This window comes from Dermacentor andersoni, chromosome 1 (assembly GCF_023375885.2).
Source record: "Dermacentor andersoni chromosome 1, qqDerAnde1_hic_scaffold, whole genome shotgun sequence".
Lineage (NCBI taxonomy): Eukaryota > Metazoa > Arthropoda > Arachnida > Ixodida > Ixodidae > Dermacentor > Dermacentor andersoni.
Genome location: NC_092814.1, coordinates 116080078 through 116101031, shown reverse-complemented (window position 1 = coordinate 116101031; position 20954 = coordinate 116080078). Strand labels below are relative to the sequence as shown.

General features: G+C 40.5%; 2 protein-coding genes across 2 annotated transcripts; one reads left to right on the top strand and one right to left on the bottom strand.

The window, feature by feature from the left end:
• The first annotated feature begins 846 nt into the window (after positions 1–846).
• Positions 847–15034, top strand: LOC126543891 (ribonuclease P protein subunit p40-like). The gene is made up of 7 exons (XM_050191030.3): positions 847–1249; positions 2316–2457; positions 3284–3352; positions 6485–6580; positions 9807–10146; positions 13622–13762; positions 14622–15034. Exons 1-7 carry the CDS (start codon positions 1136–1138, stop codon positions 14794–14796), a joined length of 1077 nt encoding a protein of 358 aa, XP_050046987.1. The 5' UTR covers positions 847–1135; the 3' UTR covers positions 14797–15034.
• Positions 15035–15126: 92 nt separating this feature from the next.
• LOC126543323 (uncharacterized) lies at positions 15127–20790 on the bottom strand. Its single transcript, XM_055061933.1, has 4 exons — positions 19966–20790; positions 19421–19580; positions 18925–19045; positions 15127–18341 (listed from the first exon to the last, which is right to left on the bottom strand). Exons 1-3 carry the CDS (start codon positions 20233–20235, stop codon positions 18927–18929), a joined length of 549 nt encoding a protein of 182 aa, XP_054917908.1. The 5' UTR covers positions 20236–20790; the 3' UTR covers positions 15127–18341; positions 18925–18926.
• Between the last annotated feature and the right edge of the window lie 164 nt (positions 20791–20954).

The window sequence follows — 20954 nt, the reverse complement described above, 5'->3', positions numbered from 1 at the left end:
AGTATAGTAAAATATTCACGAGTAAGTCCTCCGCCCGATATGTGCAATAGGCTGATCGATTCTGTTTCAAGGGAAGGTGAGCATATCTTGTTTATAATATCGTTGGATGTCTAGCTTAGCAGAAAGCTTGCAAAAAATTAAGCGATCCCAGTGCTTTAAAACGTACGTGTGCTGCACTGCAGGCCTTAAAAATCGTGTCACGGAACTCTTTTCAAACTGTAAAGCTAGCTTTTCTTCGTGGTACGGCGGCAGCATAACGGTGGTGCTTAAGATACGTACGCAGTGAAGCTGTGTACGTAATTCACTTTTTGAACTCGCGTCGCATTCACAGACAACTTTTAAGAGTTAAAATGAGTGGTAATCGTTCTGTCGTCGAACATTACGGTGGCTTCAATTTTCTAAAGAGCGCAGACGCGAATTTTACAACGTGTACAATGAAACTGATGTGTACGTTACAAACTCTATACACAATGTGATTTATAATAATCTGCTTGAAAAAGGCAATAGGAGCGGCTATTTAACGCTATTTTAGAGAGCAGCGGACTACACGCTCCGACATTTTTTAGGTTCGGGCAGTCAACTTTTGGAGCCAAGTGACCGATCAAAGCCTTGTGACATTACTGTCACTGTGTTAGCAAAAATCATCAACTAGAGAAGCAGGTCGTCACAACACAACAGCTCGGCAGCTGTTACAACGCCGCACAGCCGCCCACCGCGTAGCAGACGAACAGGTTATAAAAGCGCCACCTACGGCCGTCGGTTGAACGAAAGTGGGCGCAAGCTGCTCCCATAGAAGCCGGATATCTGTGCAGGTCTGGAGTTCCAGTAGGTCGTGCCTCAAACGTTGCCTCATATGAACGTCTCCTCTTTATTCTGTGCCATTACTAGGTGCCAACTCAAGCCGAGCCGATCATAACAGAAGGAGTCGACCGTGGCTGCCGCTGTGCAGCAGACGCTTAAAATCACTTAAAAAAGTTCCTTCTTCGTTGTTATATGACCCCCTTATTCTATGATGTTAAGGCTGAAATCTTTACGTGAACCACTGCGTAAAGTTTTTGAAGTATCACTTGCCCTATGTGTAAACGAAGTTTAAACTGTTACCGTGTGTTTTTCTCGCGCATGTGCTTGAAGCAACATGTGGCCAGATTTTCCACGTCTTCACTGTGACATCGACATTTACCTCTCGAACTTCGGAGATCCAACCGAGCGCTGGCAGGAAGCCATTCGCAGATGCAACTTCATTCATTCTGTATGCATTGTATTCAGCGTTGTTAAAATGAAAAAAAGGATCCAAAAAACAGTGGAATTAGATGTTTTTGCTTAGATCAGTACAGCTATGTGTTGGTATTAGGTACAATTCCCACATGTGCTTGTCTGCTGGCGCTAAAGTGCTTTCCAAGTTGTTTATTACGACTAGTTGCTCGTATTTGGCGTTCCTTTGCAATAACTTTTCAACAAGAACAAGGCCATGCGCACTCTTCTTTCATTTAAAGAAAAAAAAAATGGGGGGATTACTTCTACGCGTCAAATCAAAATTGCAATGTTCAAACAAGAAGTTCAGAAATGTGATAGAGGCAGAACTGCATCTGTACTGTTTTGACTATTCTGCACATTCTCCTTGTGTGTGTATGTGTATGTGTGTGTGTGTGTGTGTGTTTTGCCAGTATTCACATGCCTGAGTGATGTTTGATTTATTTACCTTTTTTAAACTATAGACTGTTTCATTCTTAAAAAAATATTGAAGTTGCTTTGGTTTGGTGCAAGCAAATATTGGATAAAGTGCAATAGCGCAAACCAAGAACAGGACAAGAGCAGGTTAGACACACAAGCGCTGGTTTATCTCGCTTCCTCTGTCCATGTCTAGTTTTTGTGCTATTACTCTTTCATCATGTACCAACATGCCGAGTCTGCTATCGTCAAATATTGGCTGTTTAATGTGGGGCAAGAAACAACAAAGCACCAACTCTGGCAATAACAGGAGTAAGGAGCCTGACCCCTGCCTCTAGTCTTGTCAGTGTTCTTTGCCACCAACATGTCGAAAGAGAAAGTGTGGCGGAATTCGACACCTGTGAAATGTCTTGAGCAGGGTCACAGAATGTAAAAACTTGGTTATGCAAGAGATGTTGGTGGGGGGGACAAGAAAGAAAAACAAATGTCAACTTTACGACACTAAAAGTGCATAATTTATCGCATAAAAATAGAGACAACACAACAGTGAAAAGGACAAAATAAGAGAATTGGTATGTGTTCTGCCCACTTTGCAGTGTGTATGCATATTACATTTCTCTTGTTATAGCCATTTGTTATTTGCATAGGTGCAGCTGGTGCTTCCAGAGCTGTCTCGAATCCCAGAGGATGTGCAGTCTTTAATGGCCGCTCAAAATTACCATGTTGTCCGTAACATCCATGCCAAGGAACTTGTGGCCTGGGACTTGGTGAAAACTTTTGTGAGGCAAGGTAAGAGTTGGGTCATGATAGAGTCAGAAGGCACACAAATGAAAAGAAAAGAAGTAGCATACCGCACTTCAGTTTTTGTTGTGTTACTGTGAAATTATGTCTTTGTTGCCAATGTGGACTACACAAGACTGGAATTTTCTTGCAGCCTTATTAGCCACTGCAGCTAATTTTAGCTGTTTGAAGTGATGTTAGTCATCAACAAACTAATTTGTCTGAACATCATTTTAATGCCTACCTCTGTTGTGAATTTCAAGGTAAAATGAATACATAACACATAACCGTGCCCATTGGCAAAATTTGTGATACTAAATTGTACAAGGAGATCAAAGCTTTGTTGAGTGATTGTAAGTGTAATTTTGTGTAAATGCCATTGAAAGGCAGTAGCTGTGAAGTAAAAATGTTAATATAGAAACGGGTATAGCAGGAACCATCTGTATTAACTATATGCATTTTTCTTAATGGTATAGTAGCATAAGTGCATTGAACGCATGCACCATAATGCATTAGATATATGTATTGAGAATCTGTTAGTGTTAATTTGGCAGAGTGGTCTTTCTTCCTAGGAATCCCAATTTTACCCGTACAAATATGTAGGAATAAAATGTATTTTTTATGCCTTATGAACCTCAGCGTAACACTGCTTCACCTGTCAAGGCATGGCAGATTTTCCGTATGACAACATAGTAATGGGACTGTATTTATGGCATACAAAAACATTGAATGTCCCTGATAAGGTGCCTAGGAATTTCCGTATAGATATGTCTAGAAAGCCACAAGCATGGCAAGTTTTATCTTAGTTCTTGTGTTTCTTTACCTAACCATGCAGGAAAGCTGCACTTGTTGTCAATCAACACAAATGTTTCATATGGGAATTGTGTGGCTGTCACAGCTGATGGTAAGTGCCCTTCGATATTGCTACCAAGTGTCTAGGTATACTCGTGATCAAAAATATGCTGACCAAGAATTCTCTGAAAAGACCATATGTTCCTAATACTTTGGCATATAACCTGAAAGTGAAAATTGTAGTTCAGACTTGGCATTGCAACCATTGCAGTACATTCGTCAGTTTCAGGTTTTCCGTCCAAGTTTTTTTAAGACATTAAACTTTTTCGCAGAACCCCTGGTTTGTATGCTTTAGTCATGAGTGTACATGCTGCACTATGTTTTGCAAGAATTGAATTGAATTCTGCGGTTTCACATGCCAAAACCATGATTTGATTATGAGGCATGCCATAGTGGGGAACTAGAAATCAATTTTGACCACCAGGGGATCTTTAGCGTGCCCACAATGCACGGGACACGGGCGTTCTTGCATTTTGCCCCCATCTATATGCAGCCACAACACTGGACTTGATCCCACGACCTTGTGCTTAGCAGCACATTACCATAGCCGCTAAGCCACCACGGCAGGTCATTTTGCAAAAATTATTGCATATATGCTGGTACATTATTGCTTTGTTAGTGGCATTTTAAACTCTTGATGTCAAGAAACTCAAAATGTAAGCTCGCATGAGTTGTGTGCAAGTTGATTTCGTGCATATGGTTTTTACCTGTGCCATATTTTAGCTATCCCCTACATTAGTGTTCATGGCATAAGAGCTGTGACAAAAATAGATCCTTGAAGCAGAAAACGTGTGTTTGGTAATAAAGCTTCACCATTTCACTTAGGCCTATATTTGTTAGCCAGTGTCAGCCATATGCCTTGAGAAAGTTGCCATACGTGGCTTTCGTTTGGTATACACATTTGGTACAATCTAAGGCCACAATTTTTCCTGTCCTTAAAAGTGCCTTAAATGAGGCACCACAGTGACTGTCAAATGCATTTGGAGGTAATGTCATGGCTGTTTGCAAGTTGATAAGTGCATTGGTGACAGTGACTGGATAAAGAATGGCTGCCATGGATAGACATGTCAGGAAAAAAAAGATCGTGCGAGACATAAGGAGACACTTGGAAATTAATTCACTGAGCATTTTTCCAGCTCTTCCTGGCCTCTGCTGTTTGAAGATTACTTTGTCTCATAAGGTGCCATGTAGGTTGATAGAGACTGAAAATCAGACATGGGTGTGGGATGATGACATGAGAGGCTGCCAGATTCACTGATGTCAATTCTCCTTGTGTTTCTCCAGGTTATTCCTTGTGCTGGCACCCAGCACCTAGAGTAGCATGCCAGGCAACCAGCCAGACTAACGTTTCTGGCACATCATTAAAGCTTGCATCTCTCTCGCTTGGCATGTTTCTGATATTGTGATAAGAGAGAAAATGGGACTATACCAGTGATTCTAAAACGAAACATCGATCATTTTATAGGCCTTTCCTGGTTACACCCAATTAATCAAGGTCAAAAAGACAAGAGAGTGTTCGAGAAAAAACATGGCAGCAGCTTATTTGTGAAGTGGTGACATGGCAGCAGTGATTGAGAAGAACCAGAGCACAGTGACTGGCCGAATGGTACAGCACCGTTTGCCTCCCAAAAGTCCTTTAGAAAGTTGGGAAGCAACCAGAATTGGGCTGGTGTGAATCCGGCTATACTATGACAATGAGTTAACTCACATGGCAATGAGACATTGCATTTTTAAAAGGTCTGTGAAGTTGGTCATTGGCCTGTCCTGCTGAATTTCTTATTACGTGATTCTCATTCTTCCTGATAGTGGAAGAGAAGCTTGTGTGCAGATTACCAACATCTTCAGAATTAAGAGATATATAACTAGGGCTAAAAAGATGTGGGGCGAGAAGACGTGTGTTCTTTTAGATCTCGTCTGGCATCTTTTAAGTGCTGTTTAAATATGTTTCAATTCTGGAACACACAATAACATTTATCTCCTATTGTACCAACAGCCGAAGAGGCTCCACTTGCTGCCAATGGGTACTTGAATCAAGTCCTAGTGCTTGCAGGACCACTTTTTAGATAGGAGGCACAGAGTTTGTACACCACCTTGAAATCCTTGAAAACCATTGAATTTGAAAAAAAAAAAAAAAAAAGATGTAAGGGCCCTTAAAACCCTTTGCAAATAAATGTACTCCTTGAATTCCTTGAGAACTAGGGTTGGGGACGACTTTTGAACATTCAAACAAAGAAGAAAGAGAAATGAAAAGGGGAAAGGTAGGGAAGTTAACCAAGGACGTGTCCGATTGGCTACCCTACGCTTTGGGAGAGGAAAGGGGAAGAATAGATAAGAAGGAAAGAGAAGAAAAGTAATAAAAGGGGGTGGCCATGGGCGTTAGACACTGCCTATTGAGAAAAAATTTTAGTATTTTATTCTAAGAGTGTCACTAAGCGATTGCAATGGGGCATGACCACAGCCACCAACCACAGGCTTGTTTAAATCACCATTGCCATCATGGAGCTAGACAAAGCCAGATCAAACGACCAAACTGTACCACCATCTTGTTGTTTTGCTAGTTGGTTCGCACCGCAGCCATCATGGCTCCATTTTTGAGCCCTAGGCTCCCAAATTCCTGACAAAAAGTAAGTTTCAGCCATCTGGCATTAACACCAGTATCTCTCGCTGAAGTCTGATACTGCTAACCATCATGCCAGGAGACGATTGACATCATTACAGTGAGAAAGTCAACTTAGAAATGTGGTTTGAAGAATTTGAATTGTGTGTCCAGATCAGCAGCTGCTAGCTGCAAGAAATTGCAGCTTGAAAGGAGATTTCACTATTTATCAATGTGTGTACGATTAAGGTTTGTTTTTCTCTCCTTGAATTTTGGCCTTTGGCATCCTCGAAATTCTTGAATTGTCTCTGAATTTTTAGTCAGATGTCTTGTACAAACCCTGGGTGCTGCATGAAATGTTGAGTTCTCTATTAAAGATGTGATAGGTTTAATGAGGATAACATGTTTTTATGGGTCTGATTAATTTTCAACTGCCTTGCCTTGGGAATATTTTCAGTTTCATAAAAAGTTTAAAGACGAATTTTTGCAGTAAACTAGAATATGTGTACATGCACTTACAATATTATGATAGTTGTTCTTTATTTCTGACTTTTGCTGTGTTGTTTGTTATTGTGCACATGCTTTCAGGTGAACTTCACTTGTCACTGCAGGAAGAGGTCTTTCGTGTTTCAGGACTTGAAGGTTCTCGTTTTGCAGGCAGTTCTAAAGGGCATTGTGTTTTTGGTAAGAAAAATGATAACACACACTTGTTACTGTGTAGGAAAGCGCCTCCATTATTCCTTATTCACTTCATCTTATACCTGTGCCACATGGGCACAGAAAATGACATTCATTTATTATTAAGGCCTTAAGTTCCTGAATGATGTTTTGTTTGGCAGAGCTGTGACACGTCCAAATTTAATGACATTTGGCCCGATGATGTCGATAACAGCGCTTCCTGAAGTGAGCAATTTTAGGGTATGAATAGAAAGTTAAACATGCATTTACAAGTTTAGCCTACCTTCAAGGCTAGTGAAATGTATCAATAAGTATACTATGGTGCCGCTAGCTTTAGTTTGTTGATGTCTTTTACAACGTTGCAACCGACAAAGCACGATGCCAACGGCATCGTGCTTTGGCATCGTGCTTGTGGTATGCAGAATCGTCCTTGTATGCTTGTTGCCACCATTTAACACGACACCGCTTGCAGCAACACATCACATTTAATGTTTTTTTTTTTCTTCAATTATATAAAACTTGATGTGCATGTTTATGTGTGCTGTATGGCTTAAACACCTGAAAAGTTTGTTTCCCGCTAAATAGGATGTCGTTTCAAATACTTTAACTAAACCGCACTGAGCAAGCTATGGCGTCGAGAGTATGCATTTCTCATGTCGAATGAGTTCTGGTGGTAGCCTTTGGTGACGAATGGCATTAAGGCAAATGCCATTTGATTTGCCTGTCTAGCAGCGTGCAAATGACAAATCTTAAGGCATTAGGAAGTTAATGTCATTTTCTGTGTCACTGTGGCACGGGTATTAGTGTGGTTTACAACTATTATCACTTTGTGGTCCAATTACTGTTAAATAATTAACCTAAATAAATTAGCCAGGGATTGTTTAGGGCTCAATGTTTGCAGAAACATGAATAATACTGCAACTCTTCACTTGATTTCTGCTAAAAATATAGGCAATTTTTTCATTAGTCATCAAACAGAAGGTAAGCCACATGTAGGAAATTATGTTTGATGTAGAAAAGCAAGAAGGACAGGTAGCTGAAGTTTGTTTACACAGCATAAAAATCCAGAAGTGTTTGTTAGAAAACTTTAAGGGGGACATCCTATCGGTATTGCATTAAGTTGATTGCATTAAAGGCTGGGTGAGTGTAATTTAGCTGTAAACAAGAAGAAAGGGGGTTAACCAAGGGGCCCGATTTTTATTAGTCATATCATACAAACCCAACAAACACTGACACCAAGGACAACATAGGGGAAATTACTTGTGCTGAATAAGTGAAATAAAAAAACGATAAATTAATGGAAATTAAAGTGGATAAAAAATTTACTTGCTGCAGGTGGGAACCGAACCCACAACCTTCGCATATCGCAGGCGATGCTACCAATTGAGCTACCGTGGTGCCGTTTCCCCATCCACTTTCTTGGGTATTTATGTGTCCTAGTAGAACCCTGGGAGTGCTAGCCAGCGCGACCGCTCACTCCGATTTCCATTAATGTATTGTTTCTTTATTTCATTTATTAAGCACAAGTAATTTCCTCTACGTTGTCCTTGGTTTCAGTGTTTGTTGGCTTCTTATGATATGACTAAAAAAAATCGGGCCCCTCGGTTAACCCCCTTTCTTCTCATTTATTACATATTGAGGGTCTCGAATCCGGCAACATTGATGCCTTCAGGTAGCATGTGTGGGTTTATAGAGCAGTTGCCTTCACCCAAAAAAAGATCACGTTCTCATGACGCCTGCGGCAAAAAGGCCGTTCCACGTCCGCCGCCAAGGTCTGTGAGTGAGTGGTGGCGCTGGCTAACACTCCCAGGGACACATAAATACCCAACAAAGTGGATGGGGAAACGGCGCCGTGGTAGCTCAATTGGTAGAGCATCGCACGCGAAATGCGAAGGTTGTGGGTTTGGTTCTCACCTGCGGCAAGTTGTTTTTTCATCGACTTAACATTAATTTATCGTTTCTTTATTTCATTTATTAAGCACAAGTATGGTAATTTCCCCTATGTTGTCCTTGGTGTCAGTGTTTGTTGGCTTCTTATGATAAGACTAATTTAGCTGTAGGCATACAAAGAATCAAAAAGGCTATTTGAAAATAAGCAATACATATAAACAAAACTAGTATAATGAACACAGCATCAAACATTGCAATGCAAGATAAGTGCTTATGTATCAAGAAAAAAAGGAGAACTGTAAAAAACAGCAAAAGAACGAGAGTGCACTTTTGTTTTCATAGCACTGGAAGTAATACATATTAGTTAACGAAAGTGTTCAACATTGCCCTGATAGAGACAAGTTCCCTTTCTTGACACATTTGGTTTCATCTTTGTTCAGCCACTCTTGATCACCTAAAGTCTCCAGATTCCTGTGTACGTATGTCCTGTTTACATTAGTTGTAACATGAAGCACAAACAATCATTATACACATTTTGTAGATAGTGGTTATGTATAATATGCAAAAAAAGCAGTATTAGAAAAGTATGAAAAAATCAGGCACCTGTAACTATAGAAACATGGCTAAGTTTTTAACTGAAGTAGTCAGATGATTGATTCCAATGTGAAACTTGAGGCCTGCCGTCCTACGAGTTCATGACCACTTGCAAACTTGCAAGATGCTGGCACAAATTTCTTTTTTTTACCAGTTCCATGTTGAAAATAAACTCAATTGCCAGCCAATGCAATTACTGTGGCCCTAGAATGAGTCCATAAGTGACGTGACTGTTGGGCAAGGAGGAAGCCAAGGAAATCAGGCTTTATGAAAATGCTTGCTCATGCGGTGAAATGAAAACAGTCACAGCACGTGTGGTGATCTGCTAAGAGCATTGCATTTAGTCTCCTCAGTGTTTCAGTTTCGGTTTTCTGGGGGATATTGGCTGAAATTCATTACCCTGCAGAAATTTGTATCAGATTTTGGCATCTGAAAGTGGCTTATGACATCTTAGGAATACAAGCTTCAAGTTTTACAATAGAATCCATCATCTGACTCTTTCGGATAAAGGGTTTGTCACATTTTTTGAATTACTTGTCTAAATAGTATCTTCTCATTAAAAACGTAAGCCACTGTGATAACAAGCAATCCTAAGAAAATTACTTACCTCGCATTCCCTACTTTAAGGAATTTCGAGCACATATTCTGAAATGCCTTACGTGTTGCCTTGGCTTCGCTGTTGTTTTTTACTTTAATTAATCTATTGGGGGAAAAAAAAAAGATAAATATGACTGACATTTTTTTACAGGTTCAGTGATAGACCTGCAGAAGCAGTGTTTCCACCCAGAAAAGAACAATTACAAGCGAACGCTGCATTCCCTGGACCGGTGTGGCGATCTTGTAGCCCAAGATGTGGCTATCGTCTGGGAGCCCTTGCCAGAGCATGCAAGCTTGTCACCTTCCTCTGCTGCAAGGTATTTCAGCCAGTGTGGCCACACTGTCATTGCCTGCAAACCGAGCTACTCTTCCACAACACAGTTCTGTCAGGTTGTGCCTACTGCAGTGACAACATTGGAATATATGGGAGAAGATGCATATCTCCCAGTCTATGAGTGGCTTGGAGCCATTGCCTGTGGAGTCGATTCAAGGTGTGTTGTTTCTCTTTTTTTTTTAAGTAATGGCTTTTATCTTGTCAAAGGTTTGCAATTACTGCCAGTTAGTAAAGTCAGTTATACATGTTTGCTAATGATTGTCAGCAAGCAAATTAAGTGGCGCAAAATTGGAGCTGCTTGTATTTGTTTTGCAGGCCTTTTCATAGCTGTTGTGTCCTATGCCTGTTGGCTTGTTAGTGGCAAGACACACTGAACTCACTTTTTACATTTATCTGACATTTTATTTAGATGCTGCCTTGCAAAGTTTTGCATGGACTAGTATCTGCCATAATAGAGCATTCTTGTTGTAGGGGCTCTATGTTACTAAATAAGAGCTGGGCAATATTTACATTGGTACAAACATAACTGGGTGCAAGAATTAATAACCCTGCTCTAATAAAAACTTCACCAGTTCAGTCTGCACAAGTGTTAGTGGTAATCTGTTACTTTTTTGGTAACTTAGTATCATACTCATTAGTTTTTCTCAACTGTAACAGGTAGTATACTTCCATTAACATTTTGAAAGGTTATAAGGGTCATGTTATTGGTTACTTTTCACTGCAAGAAAACATAATGTGTAGAGCACCTGAACTAAAGTGGCATGCCAAATAAACCGAATGTCGGGGTGCTCTCGACAGACAACCTTTCCCTCAGCTCGCATGTGTGCCGCAAAACATATGCCATTGACAATTTGATGATGCAAACAGCCAATCTAACTAAAAAAGTACAACATACCCATCAAGCTTTACCACAAAAAATGTGTACACCCCCCCCCCCCTCCATCCCTCTCCCTGCTCACGCAATAGATTTAATTGTCTCACCCACTCATGCATAGATTTTGGAGCTGATTCATTATATGAATAATGAATCAGCTCCAAAATCGATGCATGAGTGGGTGAGATGTTTTTGTAAACCTGCTAAGTGAGATCGGAAAGAGTGATTAGCAAGATGCTCAGGGCATTGGTGTGGGGATGGAAAGATAGCTAAAAGCAGGCTTGTTTGTTTGCTTCATAGGTGGAAAATTCCAGAGCAAGAGACCATTCAAAACAATGCTGTGTGATTGTTTCATGGGCAAGGTAACAGGGCCATGACAGGAAGAATGTCAACCTAAGGAGACAGAATTTTGTGTATGTAGGCTCCCTATGCCAAGCGATTTGAGGCTGCCACACTGATAACTTTGTGAATGCACATTGGACTCTTGAGATAAAAATGCTGGACCAGAAAGCAACCTGCCATGGCCGAACGTTTTGATGTACATTCTACTGAAACGACCGAAAAGGGGAAAATGCTTCAGGTGGCCAGAAGCAAGTGCAAGGGATGAGCAGGAACTGGGGACTGTTTAGCAACGATGGCAACAGCCTGTAAAGCAACACAGTACATGATGCACATTTGCGCAATAGTTTTTTGTGTGACAAAGGAAGGAATTTGCAGGTGTCGCAGAGGCACCTGGGATGCATACCGAGAGGTATGTGCGAGAAAACAATTGCTTAAGTTCAACTGCAGGTTATAATTATTAGAAAGATGTTTGTCTAATACTTTAGGGGCTGCTAATGCACTTTGTTTTAAAAATATATCTTGCTTTATTCCATGTGCAACTGCGAGACTGTGTTTCTGGTTAATTTTGAGTAAGACTGACCATGAAGCACCTTCATGCAAGCATTCACAGTAGGTATTTCTGGTAATTATACCGGTTCAAAATTAAAGAAAACCCTGGCCCTGCCCCACTACCCTTAGAAATTTATCTGTACAAGGTATACCTGGCATAAAAGGACATGCAACAACACCTGCTTGCCTCCTCCCCCTCCCCTGAAAATAATTTTTGGCTACACCACTGACCCTTTGCACACTAGCTAGAGGTGGCTTAGTGCTTTCTGCACTAATGTGCTCACTGAGGAATTGAATTTGGCAACAGCTTGGTTTCACGATGATGTCATCCTATCATACCAATTTGTTCTTACTTCTCATGATTACCTCACCTTCCCATGCCCGCTTCACAAGTCAAATTCCTCCCATGTCATAAACTTGGCAGATATGCACTCACTTACATGCTCTCTCACTCCACTCTACTTACTCTCGCTCAGTAACTACTAATATTTAAAAAATAGCCTTTTCAAACCTGACAGGTGTTCACATGTTTTACAGTGCATTCAAAAGCGTGAAGCTTACTCTGCTTGGTTTGAACTATAGTCATTGACAGCCTAAGTATGCCGGCTCAAGTACACCGCTCTGCATTTCAAAAAGAATTTATATAGTTGCACCAGCTAATTATGTTTGCTCGTTTCCTTGACGACACTGAGTAAGGTGAAGTGCTTTTAATATCGACAACTCTCAGTAGTAACTACGTTTTGTAGTGTGGAGGCACAAAGGGCAGATGCAGTGCTGTTTTGTGGGTGAGGCTTGGACTTAATTCTTGGTTGTCACTGAGTATAAGTGGTGACACATAATTCAGAAATTCAGTGGCACACCTATCCTGTCATATGCATTCTTAGTCTGAATTTGTTTTGTTCCAGCATAGTTGACTGGTCCAACTATAGAAGTTCTTTTTGAGTTGCATGGCAGTGCACTTGCTTCTGCATTCTTGGGCTGTCACATAATTCAGGAATTCAATGATGCACTGATCCAGTCTTATGTGTTATTTGTCCATATCTGTTTTGTACCGTTGAATTTCTTAACTTTATGTTACCAACTAGCTCAAACCTCGCTCTGGTGCCCTGTTTTGATTTAGCATTGTGCAGGCAATCTGTGTTTTGCTCTTAGGCAGTTAGCTCACATGCCATTGACTCTAGCACATGCTTTATGCCAGCATTACCTATACCCAGGCGCAGATCCAGGTTTTTTTCAAGGGATGGTTGGTTCTGACTTTGAGATGGTGATTGATGATGAGGATGTATTTTACTTGTTTGTAGGGTCTCCTCAATAGTTATTAAACCTTTTTTGTCTCTCCAGAGCAAAAGAACAGTAACAGCTGGTAAGGAGGACTTCATTAGTTCGTCATGTGCCATACGCTGGTGGCTGCGCACACAAGTTTTAAGGGAAAGTGGAGGGGTCAGGACATTTGGTCATCTCACCTGGATCTGCGTATGCTTATACCTTGCTTGTGTGGAGGCATGAAACTTGCCTCTTTGCAGAGTGGGCCTCACTGAGAATGGTCATTCATGATTTATATCTTGGGGAAACTTGTGTCCTAAAAATCTTGCAGAAAGAATCTGTGTTTAGGAACCGTAAGCTTCAAGTCTATTATACGTAAGCTGATGCTGTAAAATCAGCAGTTAAAACATTAATTTATGAACTTTCATTAATTAGTCAATTGTTTTTCCAATTTATTGCCGAGATGTTTCCACCTGTCCACACAGCCCAACCATAAATGCAGAATTATGCTGTGCTATGGGCAGTAAGAAAAAATTAAGACATGTTGGATAAAAAGGTAGGGGATATGAAGTAAAAGCAACACTTCGCATTTTATTCCATGCAGGGATAATAAGGATGCAAGGGAGCAGTTTCTTAGCAGCCACCACTTGCCTGGTCCAAGCACAGAGGTGTCCCGGCTCTTTGTGGCCAACTGGAAAGGTTTCTTTACTCCAACATGTGCCATAAGGCTCCTTTTATTACTCAGGTAAATTTTATCTTGTTTTCTTTTGCATAAATATAATGTAGCATAAGTGCTGCCAAAGCAGGAAAACTTGCATGGGACCTATTATGAGGCCTACTTTTTTTAACCTTTTTATTTTTTATTTTTTTCAATAGTTTGGGTGCAGTGTACCCCTGTGATTTCAGTATAGATGTGCTAAACAAAAATGCAAATGTTCTTATCAATATCTGAGATATAACTATGAATAACATGTATTGCCTTATGGTGGGAAAATTCTTGCAAACATCGTGTTTGGCAAATCAGTTCTGTAGTAATCCACAAGGTAGAAGTTTCGTTAAAGCAAACAACTTTCATGGACCTGGCAGTTGCGCGAAGCTACACAGGTTTCACGATGATAGATAAACAGCGCACAATAAAGACATAGACAAAGAAAGGATATAACAGGTGCTCTCGTTAGTCTAAGTCATTATGGTGCACTGTTTCTCCATTACCATGCAACTTTACCAACTCGCTCAACTTGTCAGGCACAGGTTTGGTTTGGAAAATTGAAGGTGTGGCCATTTAACTCTTTTTTGGTCTTGCATGCATTTTCTCTCTGTTTGGTCATTGAAGGCACTTAAAGATCATACAAAATTCAAAAGCATAGAAAATGAAATGGAGCCCCTGTGTGTCTTCTCTATTCCGATATGAAACTCATCAAGGCCATCTTGTTATGGCAGCAAACTTATTGCGAACACGAACTGAAACACGCAGGTTGCATGATGACAAATGAATTGCTTTCTTTTTTTCTAGCAGACAATGGATGTATTATGCAAAAATTATTTGTGTGAAAGTAAAATGGTTGCACATAGGTGATGCAAAGTTTTTTTGTTTTTTTTTCCAGACAGTGCATGGCTCAGGAAGACCTACCATTTTTTGGCCTTGTACTGCATAGGTTTGATGATGATCCAACTCAACCATTAAGTAAACACCAGAGTTTACTGCTAAGCCGTGCTTCAGAACTCAGTATCATCTGTACACCAAATGGACGCTATTGTCTTCTCCATTCTCCCAAGTGACCATACAAAAAATGAAATTTGTGCCCTGTCATCACAAGAAGACTGTTGAGTGGTTTCTTTCCTTTTCACCTTGCAGATTGCTTTTAGCCCAAGCAGAACCATGCAAAATCTACATGGAACTACATTGCTTGGACATCTGTAGTGGTCTGTCTTATGATTCTGTGGTATTTAACTGACACACTGAAATTTAATTAGTTTTGAAACAGCAGGCTAATAAATAAAGACAGTTTTCACTGCGCTTGTTCTTTCTAAATTTCAAGCAAGACATCTCTTTACAAAAACTGATTGAAAAGTTCCTGGAGCAGTGCCCAATGTGCTGCTCTGCAAGGATAAGGCGGTAGATCAGCTGCAGAAAACAGAATGATATACAAGAGTGGAGCTCAGGGGGGCCTTACAGAACAGACGGCTAGTTAAATAATATTTTAGTAATTTATGTTAGTATACTGTCAATCTCGCAAGCGGGATCATTACAGAGATTGGTGTACTATACAGATGATATACAAGAACAAACAATGCACTTGATACCAAGCAAAGAAAGAAGGCAAAATACAAATAAATAAAATGCACAAGAAAGTAATCTAATGGTGAATGAAATCACCAGAGTATGCATTTGCTTGCTTCCACACTGGATGATATAATGAAATGACTATTGTTTTGCTCTATCACCAATCGAGGGATTGACATGGAAGAAAACGCGAAGCTTATAAATTGAAATTTTGAATCATCTCTCTTCAAATGTGATGGAATTCTGAAGGAAAACACAACCTTGCACAAAAGCAGCAAGGATCTTAGGTGATAGTATAAGGAGTTGTTGAGCCGTGTGATGTCTCCGGAGCAATATTCAAATGGAAATAACATTGAGAGCAAGGGAAATCCTGTGACACAAGATGAAAACTGTGAACTGATAGTAAAGAAACTGGGAGCAAATCAGTTATGCCATGGACTCTAAAGTGTTTGTCATAGTTGTACCTTGCATGCACTACACACACTACCAGTGAAAAAACCCTAATTGTTCATTTTGTTTCAAAAAGATCGAAAATGAATTTTATCAAAGGGTAAAGAATGCACAACTTTCCAGCGGTGTGTTTGGATTTTCTTCAAGCAAAAAGTGATATCTGTTCTCTCTCTCCTTTCTTTTTTTTTTTTTGACAGCACAGAATTTTTAAACATCGCCTGTCACAGGTAGCAAAGTTCTAGTCCTTCAGTTGGATTACTGAAAGAGGCGGAAGTTGCACAAGAAATCAAAGTGCATAGTTGACCAATTACAAAGTAACTAATTAAGTTCTGAACGAACTGTTTTACAACAAATATTGCAATTTACAAATTGCAGCCGGTGAGTTCACAAGGCATATCCGTTTGGAACAAATTATCAGGATGACGTGAATTTCGAGATAATAATACCCGAAATGTGCAACGAAATGCATTGGTGGTCCAGTTACTTTTGTACTTCAATGCATAAAACAGCGTTTCGTTAAAAAGGTAATGGAGCAACACTGCATTCTTGCCAAAAGTTTCATAGCTCAAGTCTGGAAACTGGTGCCGTCCTTAGAATTGATTTTTACTGGATATGCCTTGCTTATTCACTGGCTAGAATTTATAAGTTGCAATATGTGCTGTCAAGAAAATAATTTAAGCTCTTATAAGTATTTTTTGTTAATTAGTTATATTGATTTATTGTGCAAGTAATGTCCACCTTTTTGCACATTCCAGTATAGGGATTAGAACTGTGCTATATATGGCACAAGCAGTTTTTTTTTTAATTGTAAAAAAAAACATCTGGTACTGTAAAAATGAGCACTTCACATATGTAAACAAGTTGGCTGGGGTACTGAAGTGAAATAAGGAAAGAATTTAGGTGGAGCCTATCCCTTGGGAATGTTAACCATCGTCATTGTGATTAGCATTCAAGTGGTGGTGCACATGTAATGATGGATAAAAGCACATGCTGGCACCCGTGTTCATAAATGCCACTTGATAATATACTGCCGTTGTTTTTTTATCGTATGATCCAGTTTGAAGCTCTTTAGAGAGAACTGAAACAGCCACTGCCGAAATGCGTCGTGTATGAGCCATGTACTGTAGTCGGGCTCCTTATTCCCACACTCCTTTACATACTATGCCATCTAGCAGCGAAGCTCCTTATGTGTGGTCTTTAAGATTGCAACAATGGTATGCCAGTGTGTGCTAATACTATGAATTAATCCCTCATTGCCCAGTCCTTGATCGTGGCCGAGCAGATTCAGCATTGGGCTGCTGTGCTTGAGGAGCCAGGTTAGATATCAACTAGTATTGCAGTTTTTTAAAGTCCTTGTTTTTATTAGAAAGACAGCCGGAGTAAAGAGGCTAGAAACATGGTACCGACCAAAAAGGGGGGGGGGGGGGGTAGTAGGCTAATAATCCCTGTCAGACAGGCAAATTTAGTCTTGCCTAGCAATTTGTCTCGCCAGCGACAGCCCTCGCTGTAATGCGCAGGCCATTGCATGGAAACGTTTAGTGATACTTGCTGTAGAAGGCACTTGCCTGTGAGTGTGATCATTGAACTCGCATTGCTGCATCGAAGTGCGCAGCCTCGGTGGCAGTGTTTCAAATATAAATAAAATAATACTCAGTGGATGCTCGGTGCTAATATCTGAAACCAGTTTTATGGTGATTTAAAATGTTCTAAGCGTCCCTGCTTATGAAAACAGCCAGTCTTCATCTGCCAATGAAATCTGTCTAGCTTGAACATTCCTATTATGCGAGAAAGAAGTGCAAACTACTGTTTAATGAGGCACTGGCACTCAGCCACACATTCTGTGTTTTACCACCTTCTTGGTGCTCTTTTCCATGTTCAGCTTGCATTCTGCCTACTCTGTTGGCATTGCTGTTGTGCAGCTCAACTAATGCAGCATTTTCTGCTAGCCTTTGCACTGGTTTAAAAAAAAAGGCTATTCCTGTTCAGTGAAGTTAAAGTAGCAAGTTAATATGCTTGTATGCATGCATATCTACCTTTATTTTCTCAGTTCTCTACAATACCTAAAACAGTTACTAAATTCAGTTAAGCCTTTAAGTATGATCAAAATTGAAAAATACTTGCAAAAAAGACGGAATAGTTTTTGCATGCATTTGAGTGATGCTCACCTAAAGCAAGACTATGTGAAAATTTTCTGTCTGAAAGATGAATTTTACTATTTTACACTGACAAAAGTGAGCTTCACTGCACACAAGTTAGTGTATGCTCCCAACATCATGTGGAAAGGATTCTGATGATCATATAAAACAAGACCACGCAAAATATGTTTAATGAAAAAATAAAGTTTACTTAGAAAAATCACCGCCCAAGCACTCCATACAGATGGTTAACCAGCGAAGCTGAAACATGCAGCCCCGGTGTTTATCACTGGGTTAATCTCGACGGTTCATTAAACAATGGCTTGGTAGGCTGCCAGATCCTCAGTACGCAGTTGCTGCTTACGCTTGGCTGCACGAGCCTGTTCTTGTGTCCGGGCTGCAGCATCGGCATGGTGTAGACGAGCTCGTTCCCAGTTCTGCTCGTGGTGTTGCCACTGCAGCGGGTGCTTATAAGCGATACATGTAGCACTTGGACATACATAACCAACTTGCAAGCAATAGGAAAGCATGGAAACAACTCAATCCCTTCTTTATTACTTGCAAGTATGAATTAACTAGCACCGCCTCAAGCCATATGAAGTGTTGCAACATGCTATTAGCCCAATTCTATTTCTTTTTTAGTTAGCAACCATATCCCGTCAAACAATATGCATGTTTATGTTATTGACACGTAAATATGGTAGTTCTGACATTTTAAAACAAAACAATTGTAAATCTTGCTTTAATGTTGTGACAAGTAAGATTTGTAATTAACATGATCTATATGCCTTGACCTAAACAAATACAATGACAAGTGCAACCATATCAAAAATTTGCAACAAAGCCTTCTAAAACTATAAAATAGAAATACTTGATATTTACTGCTACACGCAGGCTGATACATTTTTGCAGATGCTGAACATTTGGGAGAACTCAACATTTGAGCCATAATGACATGGATAAGGTTTCCGCATGTAAGTGTAGGAAAAACATTAAAGCAATGTAACTAGCATTCAAACGCTGCCATTTTGACCTCACCTTCACTTGTCTCTAGCTCCCTTTCTTCCATTAGCCCTCTCAGGAGTATGACGAAGCCATGAATTAGTGGTTGGCTCAACATCATCCTTTGTACTTTGCGGGAAGTGCCTCTTGACAGTAGCTGGAACAAAGCAACAAATTTACGTCAATGAATAGAACACTGCCCATCTAAAGTGCAGTTTGAAAACAACCAAAAGGAAGCTTTTGCCTCTAGTACTGGTTGCAGAAGTGTTGTGCTAATAGTGCTAACCCGCACAGATAGGCACACCAGCAAGAGAACAGACAGGTAGAACAAGCACAGGTGCAGCATACTCTTTATCACTATTGTTGTCACATAAGATGGTATGCATTATGCTGCCTTCTCTGATTTGACTGTTAACCAATTTTGCTACTCTTCTCATTGGTCAAGTTTCTTACAAGTAGTGAAGCACCATGTAAAGCACACATTACACACAAGACTTAACGAGCATTTAACTGCATAAAAGATGACACATACTGAACAAATGCTGACACAGCCGAAGATCAGCAAACTTCCATTTTCCTTTCTTCCCATGCCATGAGTGTTCAGCAGCCAGCTTGTCGGCAAAGAGGTAAATAAGCATACGCTTAACTGCCGCATTTGTGTTCCTACCCCCAAGCTGCACAAGTTCGTTGGCCTGGAAAAACAAAAGGAAGCCAACCAGATTCAATATTCCTACACTGAATCATTTTCACACACCTAACAGTTCTGCACTTTCAATGTACACTTTGCAGAGAAAGTAGATCTACAGGTGTACGTGAAATAAATCAACAAAATAGTCAACACGTGCAGCCAGTGCCATTTTTGACAAGGCAGACAGAATGTTTACACATTCTCATTAACTTCCCTTGGAGAAAATAATGCCATCAAAGAATGCGATCAAGAAACCAAATAACTGAAAAGCCCACAAAAGGATCATTCAAGAAATTTTGCACAATGTGATGTTAGTTGACCGGTGGCATATTTTCTATGAGACTGCGTACACATGAGCGGCATTGCGGCTAACTGATATTTCAGCTCACCAGGACATTAGCATCCTCTGGACCAAGTGATGCTTCAAAGTTCAGAAGGGCATCCACCGTCTCAAATGGCTGCTGCACTAGTACAGCGGGTGCAGAGGTCACCTTGCCTTGAGCCACATAGGCATCCAGATTACTCAAAATTTCCTGTACAGTCAGCCTGACGATGTTTAACAGCCGAAGTACCTGTGATTGAAATTCTGAATAATAAAAAAACAAGTTAATGATTTCAACAGAGCAACCATGATGTGCATGAACAAACATTAAAGCCATGATACTACCCTTCAGACAGATGCTCACAATGCAAGTTTAATGGTATGGCAGACAAAAGAAGCAAATGCCTTTTGTTTATTAACAAAATACTTGAGAGCAACCAGTATACAAAAAAGCATATATTACAGGGGCCCTGAGACACTTTCCTAACTAACCATCGAAAGGCCTCACTTTCAAAGGATGTCATCCCAAAAATCTCACGGTGCAAAAATTCTTTGACTCCTTCAACTATAAGTGGAGTTATCGCATCAATAGCTGGCTGTCTCTCTCTTTTTATGTCCGCTAGCATGCTGGAAGCTACACAGCGCAGAAGCCAAGAGGGCAAAGCCCCATCCAAAAGTTCAGTGTCGCGTTGGCGACAAGGCCCATTGCGGCATGGCATGGCGGCCACAGTAGACTGCGCTGTGGAGCATGCCATTGCCATATCGGAGGCCATGCGCAGCAGACGCAGCTGAAAGCAGCAAACATGAAATTTTTTTTGTCCTGTTAAGATTCACACAGAAATTTGAATCACACAGAAGTGTGACCCCTAAAAAAATACTGTGTAGTTCAGCTTACCATGTGGTGGTAATGTGGCTGGGGCAGGCGAAGCAGTGGGCAAAGGTGGTGCAACTGGCACTGGTAGTACTATTGGCGCTGGTGGTATGGCTGGCAAAGGTGGTACAACTGGCACTGGTAGTATTATTGGCGCTGGTGGTATGGCTGGCAAAGGTAGTGCA